Below are 8191 nucleotides of genomic sequence, written 5' to 3'. Positions count from 1 at the left end.
CAGTGTAAGAAAAATAATAAATGAAAATGAAATGTCACTAGTTAGCAGCCAGAAGTAGGAATTGTGATAATTGTGTTCCACACTACCTACCTGAGCAGAAGAAGCCAAACATCATACAATAGCATCACAAATGAACTTAGCTCACGGAGCACCAGTTTTCCTCAAACTTAGCACCACCCCAGAAACTAAGGTGTACCATGAAAAAAGCACAGTGTACTGAAGGAACCAACTTTGACCCCTTTTACAAACCCAAGAGTTCAGGAACTGCACAAGTAAACAGGTAAAGCTCTTACTTGCTCCAAATATCTGAGTCAAAATGCTTTTCTGATGGCTGCAATCTATGTTATATGGAGTTTCACCCGCTTTGTTCGGTCGGTACAGCAGACGGCCATCTTTAGGATTCCTCAACAGCAATTCAGCTAATTTTCTGCTTCTTCCACGGATTGCTATGTGAAGTGGAGTGTCTCCTTTCTAAAACCATAAATAACTGAAGCTTTAGAAAAAATACTTCAACACTTAAGTTCAATCATATTGTGTCTTGCAAACAAGATTTTATTTAAAGACAAGTTTACATAAAGACAATCAGAACAACTCTGACTGCAGTATACAGTTAAATATCCAATGATCTAGAAATGTCAAGATTTTACTGCCAAACTGCAACATAAACATGTACTGATGGCAATGAAATTGTGATTATACTTCAAAAAAATACATGTACCATATAATTAAAATACTCAGCATCCTCAGTGTTTACACGTATTACTGAAATGACACTTTCTCCATCAGGAGTGCACTATATTTACAGTAGCAGTGCAACTGTAGAACGCCCAAATGTTCAATCAAATGATAAAAGTCAAACAAGCAGTCTCAAATTTTCCAAGGCAAAATATTTACACATATGTATATTTAAGCATCTAAATGCATAATTAATAAGGGGTAGCACTTTGCAACTAAACATTATTGAAGTGAGTGAAAATTACTTTATTGCTTGAGGCTTGTTCACCAAATAACTAGTTACTCAGGGAGACAAATCAAATACCACTTAAACTAAATCACAAGGAAGAAAACTGCTTGTAAACCATACTTTGTGTCAGTTCCAAACCCCATTTCAAACATTTACACAATAATCTCATGAAATAAACAAATAAATAAAGTGTTAGTATGCAGCTATGATGAAATATAAATTAGACTGTACAGCTAGACAGCAGTGGAGGAGAAAAATGAACAGCAGTTTGTTACAACTAGGCAAGTTTTAAAAATTAGGAAGCTACATAAAACTCAAAATATCAGAATACATCAAGATACTAATTTTACGCATGAATAAACCTCAATTGTGCCTTTTGTTTCAACAAAAGGTTCCAAACTTACAGAAGTATGTACAAAATACATGTATTCCAATTCTTAAAACAGTTGTTCACCACTTAAGATGAAAAACTTGAATTTCCTTGGAGCCTGCTAAGTCTGCATAACTCTAGAGGTGAGGTGACAGACTATTGTTGTCACTAAGACAGCATTTCACTGAATATGGCAACAAGGACCCTGTGCAAACCAGGTTAAGTTTCCAATGACTGGAGTCATACTGAGCACAAAGGCAGATAGTTGTGTGTTGGAGAATAACCATCTTAGTCTTGGTACACCACTGCACACACCCCTGGAGCAGGTGGGACATGAATGTGGGCATTCTGGCTCAGAGGTAGGGACATGACCACAGCAACACAAAAACCCATAAATTCCATCCTCAGCAACATGTTACTTGCTATTTATCAGCCCAAGCCTGAATGTTGTCCAAATCTTGCTGCATATGAATATGAATGCTCCAGTATCTGAGGAGTTGCAATTGATGCTAAATATTATGTAAATCATCAATGATATTCTTTCCATTATAAAATCAGAAGTGAGAACATTCACTGTTGATTGCATTAAATTCGACATCAATTGCAACTTGTCCGATACTGAAGCAGTCCATGTCCATATGCAGCAAAATCCGGACAACATTCAGGCTTGGGCTGGTAACATGCATACCATACCAGCACCAGCAATAACTGTTACTCCTTTACATTCGATAGCATTACCAGTGTTAATTCTCCTACTATCAATACTCTGAGAATTACCACTGACTGTGTCTAAAACAGCAAATCAGAAGGTAGGAATTCTCGAGTAATTCCTCAAAACCTGTCAACCTATAAGGCGCAGTCTGAAGCATGTTGCAATACTAGTTACTTGCCTGGATGAATGCAGCTACACCATTCAAGACATTTGACATTCAGCACAAAGCAGCCGATGGATTGGCACCCATTTACCAATTTCAAAATTCACTCCCTCCATCACTAACATTCTGTGGCAGAAATTTGTACATCTACAAGATGCATTACAGAAACTTACTGAGGCCCCTTAACATCTTCCAAACCAGGGTCCAAGGTATCACCTAGGACAAGAGCAGTAGATTCACAAGAGCACCATTACCTGCAAGTTTCCTTCCAAGCCACAAACCATCGGACTTGGAACTATACCCTCTGCTATCGCTGGGTCAAAACCCTGGAATGACCTCCCCAACAGCATTTGCATTTCCACCACAGACTGCAGCCATTCAAGAAGTCAACTCACCAGCACCTTTTAAAGAGCAATGCGGTACGAGCAATAAATGACAGCCTAGATAACAACAAACGTCCCACGAACTACAAAAAAATTACTATCGTAGAGTAGGGTTTTATATTCTGTTCAAAAGGTCCTTCATGCCTCTAATAGTGAAGGCATGATCAGGAAGTGTATCCAGAAGCAAATGCCCCCTATAGCATTCCCAGTCAGGTTGGGCCTACAGGAAGAAATTCTGGCTTAGATTAAAATCAAATACTGACAATCCAGAATATAGTAGTGTGTTGCCATGAGGAAATTAAATTTGCAAACCTGTTTACCCCCAGTTCTAAACTAATGCACACCAGTTTTGAGTGAGCGTATCCTATGGTGTGGGCACTGAAGGATGAATTACCAGCAATTCCTCTCTGCAGCAAGTAGTCAGTCACACTTCTAGCAATGACATAAATAAAGAAGGTTGAAACAAGAACTTCTCAGCTGCACCCCTTAAGGAAATCTCCACAATGGTACAACTAAACATGAGGTGCTGCATTTTGGAAAGGTAAATCAGGGCAGGACATATACACTTAATGGTAAGGTCCTAGAGAGTGTTGCTGAACAAAGAGACCTTGGAGCGTAGGTTCACAGTTCCTTGAAAGTGGCGTTGCAGGTAGATAGGATAGTGAAGGTGACATTTGGTATGCTTGCCTTTATTGGTCAGTACATTGAGTATAGTAGTTGGGAGGTCATGTTGTGGGTGTACAGGACATTGTTTAGGCCACTATCAGCATTCTGCACACAATTCTGGTCACTCTGCTATAGGAAGGGTGAAACTTGAACGGGTTCAGAAAAGATTTACAATGATGTTGCCAGGGTTGGAGGATTTGAGCTAAAAGGGAGTGACTGAATAGACTGGGGCTATTTTCCCTGGAGCATCAGAGGCTAATGGCTGACCTAATACAGGTTTATAAAATCATGTGGGGCATGGATAGGGTAAATAGACAAGGTCTTTTCCCCAGGGTAGGGGAGTCCAAAACTAGAGTGCATAGGTTTAAGGTGAAAGGGAAAAGGTTTAAAAAAGGGACCTAAGGTTTAACGGGACCTAAGGAGCAACTTTTTCACAGAGGGTGATAGGTGTATGGAATGAGCTGCCAGAGGAAGTGGTGGAGGATGTACAATTTTACCATTTAAAAGGCATCTGAATGGGTATATGAATAGGAAGGGTTTAGAGGGATAGGAGCCAAATGCTGGCAAATGGGACTAGCTTAATTTAGAATATCTGGTCGGTGTGGGGGAGTTGGACCGAAAGGTCTGTTTCCGCACTGTACATCTTTAAGACTCTATGAGTCATGTTGCAAATTTGACTTTGGGCTATTCCTGCAATACTATGTTACATCTAAAATCCAAGTATGTTCAGAGCTTTGGGGCTGGACTCCATGTTCCCCCAAGAGATATGTTTACAGCAAAGTGTCATGTAAAATAGGGCCGATGCCTTGCTCATCACCCTTTTACAACAAAGTGATTCCCATAATACAAGAGTGGGTGAGAACCAAAATCAGCCATTCGCCCATCATATGAAAATAATAAATGGCGAACTGAGCTCAATATTACCCTCCTCATGCCATAACATTGTTGGTGTGGGTACCCAGGTAGGAGTGGGCAGCCATTTTCCTTAAACCAAGTTTGCAAATGAGGAAGGGATCGGGGGTGCATCTTCAAAGGGTGTTCCCCAGAAGATAGTACACCCCTCTTTCCTCCTTGCACAGACTGAAAACCAATTTCTCCATCCCTCCCTAAGGTATCCAAACCCTTGCCAACCAATATACCCTGTCTACCTGGGTCTGGGAGGCCATTAGACCTTCTGCTAAGGATTGGCTGGAGCCCCATCAGCACCCACTATCTAGCTCTGGCACTCTGGAACTGATGGAGCTACTAGCCAATCAGATTAGCCAACAGCTCCACAGTATATGATTTCCACTGACAAGTGGAATTCCAACTCTGCATTAACTTATAACTCCATTGTGTCTGTGGAGCAGGCTTCTTCTGGGCCCATCTGCTAGCCATCAACTTTAATTCTGACAAGATTCCCATCTATGCCCCAGATTTTGAATCTGTTTAAAATAAAAGAATGCATAATGCAATGTCAATTTTTCAGACTGACTGCAACTTTTGTACCCAAGTCAATTCAAGTTTATTAAACGTTCTCCAATTCACATTTAAACTAAGGTAGTAATTCATCCTACACACACTGGTTTGCTTCACTTGAAGTTACCACATACAAAATCAGATCTGACCCAAGCAAATATTTCAGATTGTATTCTCATTTGACCTATTGGAAATGCAATATTTGCAGTCAGAGAAATACCTAGCACTGTGAAGTAAAATTAAATGGGAGGCATCATCAATATAGATGAGTGATGCAATGAAAAACAATCAAATTGCATACAAACATGTAATCATTTCTAGACTTGAAAAATGGTTACCGATGCATACAAGAAAGCCATGTTGAAACGTGTAAAGAATTTTATCTCTAAGTGGAGTGGGGGAAAAACTCATTGTTCATTCCCCTTTACTTTGAAAAACACTTTTTTTTTTAAAAGAAGAACAGCTCAATTAATCTTTTTTTTAAACATTGCTTACAATTTCAATTTTCACTCTCCCTTTTGCACACATTATCATTCCACAGGAATTTGGGGATTATTGCATCTCACCTAGAAAGCAACATGAAAGCATGCAACTACCAATTGTTTAGAATTAAGTGCAGCTGCAAATAATTGGTATTCGTAATTTTTTAAAAAATCAATTCACAAGTATCTTAATAGAAGATATGCAAAGTACTTAAAAAAGTGTCATATCATGGGCACCTCCATTTCTAAAATCAGCCCTTCCTGCCTTTCAATGGAAACTCAATTGCACATCATTTTCATTAAACCTCCTATTCTGTAAATAGTTCAGGTTTCAATAAATATAAAAATACAACTTTTTCAAACTTACTGGATTTCACATTGACTCAAATTGTCCTGTATTCCAAATGGTTTCAAAAAAAGAAATTACAATTCCACATAATATTTCACTGAACTATTAATTTTCAATTAATGGCTTACAACTTACCCAGTCATGTTCAATGGTTAAGTTTTAAGACAACAGTTGCAAGACGTTGCAGAAACAACGCTTATCAAATTAAACGCAAATTATGTTACCTTATCTGCTGCTGATACTTTGGCTCCCTTATCCAATAAAAGTTCAACTATTTCAATATTTCGCATTTTAGTTGCTTTAATGAGAGGTGTCTCACCATCCTAAAAATGCAAAAAAGATTTATTTCATTTTAAAATCAGTGACTAACATATTGTATGTACTGTATTCCACTTAACATTGCCTAGGCCCCCAAAAGAACATTTTCATACGTTACATCACTGAGGAGTTGTAGCAATTCTCAAAAGACTGCAACAAATAATTCTATGCTAATTACCTCAAGAATAATCCAGGAGAAAACGCAAAAAGACAATCAATTAACTTAATCTGTGCTTAATCACAAGTCTTTTATTTGCAAAAAGGGGTCTGAAAGAAGTTTTCAAAATCATGAGGGTCCTGGGCGAAGTAGATAAGGAGAAATTATTCCCACTTTATAAAATGATCAAGAACGAGAGTGCAGAGACTTGAATTAATTGGTAAGAGAAGCAGATGTGCCAAGAGAAAAAAAATTATGCACAGAGTGAATAGCACACTACCTTAAAAGTGTGGTAGAGGCAGGTACAAACAAAACATTCAAGAGAGCATTAGGTAATTCTTCATTTAGAAACAATATGCCTGGATACAGGTAAAAGATTGGAAAATGGTGCTAAGTGATAATGCTCATTCAGACAGCAGGTACAGAAATGGGCTGAATGGCCTCCAGCCACAGGAAAAGAAATTTGGTGAAATAGGACCAAATTCATGGAGGTATGTTGTGTCAACAAATAATGTAATACTAAATTGGGAATGCTTGAAGCATAGTGTGTGTTTCAGTATTGTAATATGAAATATCACAGTCTGCTGATATCAGTGCAATACTTTTCAAAAGTCAAACCAAATTTAGTGACCACAGAAATACCAATATCTGAAAATAAAGAAAATACCTCCAATTAATGCATCCGGAGTCAACATCAAGTGCATCTAGGCCAGATATGGCACAAGCCAAATGCAGGTAAAAGCTCTCTTTAGCCTCCCACCAACTTCCACACAACAGAAATGTTCTTCTGTAGATTAATTATTCCATTTTGCTACTGGTCACTCTGATGGCTTCTGTCATGGAACATGTGGGAGAATCTCAGGCATAGAGGGCATAATCTCAAAAGGAAGCGATTGCCAGTTAGAAAGGAAATTGTTCCTCATTCCTGTCCTAACACAGTGGTGAATCTGTGAAATTCTTTACTGCGGATGCTGTAAAGGTTGGAATATTCAAGAATGAGATAGATTTTTAATTGGTAAGGGAATCAAGAATACTGGAAAAGGGCAGGAAAGTGGAGTTGAGGATTATCAGATCAGCCATCATCTCAAAGAATGACCACAGCAGATTCATTGGGTTGACTGACCTACTTCTGCTCCTATATCATGTGATCTTATGTTTCCCTGCTTCTATACCATCATTCCTTTCAGTCGATCTACCCAATCAAAGCTAGCTAGTTCTTCCTTCGTGCATATGAAATTAGCTTTATTAAACTTGTCCGTTGTCAGAATCCTTCTTATTCATTTACGGGCTTTGGCACTGCTGACTAGACCACCAGTTATTGCCCATGAGAAGGTGGTGATGAGCTAACTTATTGAAGTGCTGCACTTCAAGTGGCGTTGATATGCCCAAGTGCAGATGGGAAAGGAATTCTAGGATTTTGACCAGCAGCACTGAAGGAACGAAAATTCAGTTCCAAGTCAGGATGGTGTGGGGCTTGAAGAGGATCTCGACAGTGGTGCATCCATGTCTCTGTTGATTGTTTCTTGACTGAGGCTCATGAGTGAAACAGTCACTGATTACAAGAGAATCTTGTTCCAGAATCTTTCACTTGTACACTGTACTTGGAACCAGCAGGCTGGAGTTTGGCCTTTTACACAAGCTTGGTCTAAATTTTACAAACTAGTTGTAAATGTGAAATAAAGGTGGGGCAGTCTAAGCATGCACTGGCACTGAAGTACTCCACAAACTGATGTGCCTGCACAAACAAATCCTGGCATGGTAAATGTCACAGCCAGTTAACATTAACATCACCTTCTGTTTGTGCTCAAGACTGATGGCCATTTTGATGTTCCAAGTAATTATTCAATGATGACTCATTCCCAAGTTGCAAGTTTTAGATCATCTACCTGTTACAGTAATTAACACCCATTCAGACAACTTCCAGTTGGTGGATATCTAGATTGCCAATTAGCTTCTAAAAATAGCTTCAAGTAGCTTGCAAAATAAAAACCGAAAGAACTGCGGATGCTGTAAATCAGGAACAAAAACAAAGTTGCTGGAAAATCTCAGCAGGTCTGGCAGCATCTGGGAAGGAAAAAACAGAGTTAATGTTTCGGGTCCGGTGACCCTTCCGTTAACTCTGTTTTTCCCTTCACAGATGCTGCCAGACCTGCTTAGCTTTTCCAGCAA

The 8191-nt window shown here is 39.0% G+C and overlaps 1 protein-coding gene across 1 annotated transcript in view; it reads right to left on the bottom strand.

Moving 5' to 3' along the window:
- Positions 1-293: 293 nt before the first annotated feature.
- Positions 294-8191, bottom strand: part of LOC109936630 (kinase D-interacting substrate of 220 kDa-like) — a gene marked incomplete at its 3' end in the record, with an annotated part of 35911 nt that continues 28013 nt past the window's right edge. Inside the window, exons 10-11 of the mRNA XM_048592221.1 lie at positions 5772-5870; positions 294-471 (exon numbers count right to left, since the gene is read on the bottom strand). Coding sequence (XP_048448178.1) covers positions 294-471; positions 5772-5870 — 277 coding nt within the window. The remainder of the gene's footprint in view (positions 472-5771; positions 5871-8191) is intronic.

The sequence above is a fragment of the Rhincodon typus genome, unplaced genomic scaffold (genome assembly GCF_021869965.1).
Source record: "Rhincodon typus isolate 14 unplaced genomic scaffold, sRhiTyp1.1 hic_rhity00000831, whole genome shotgun sequence".
Lineage (NCBI taxonomy): Eukaryota > Metazoa > Chordata > Chondrichthyes > Orectolobiformes > Rhincodontidae > Rhincodon > Rhincodon typus.
The sequence above is the reverse complement of the archived record's forward strand: the minus strand, read 5'-3'. Positions and strand labels throughout refer to the sequence as shown.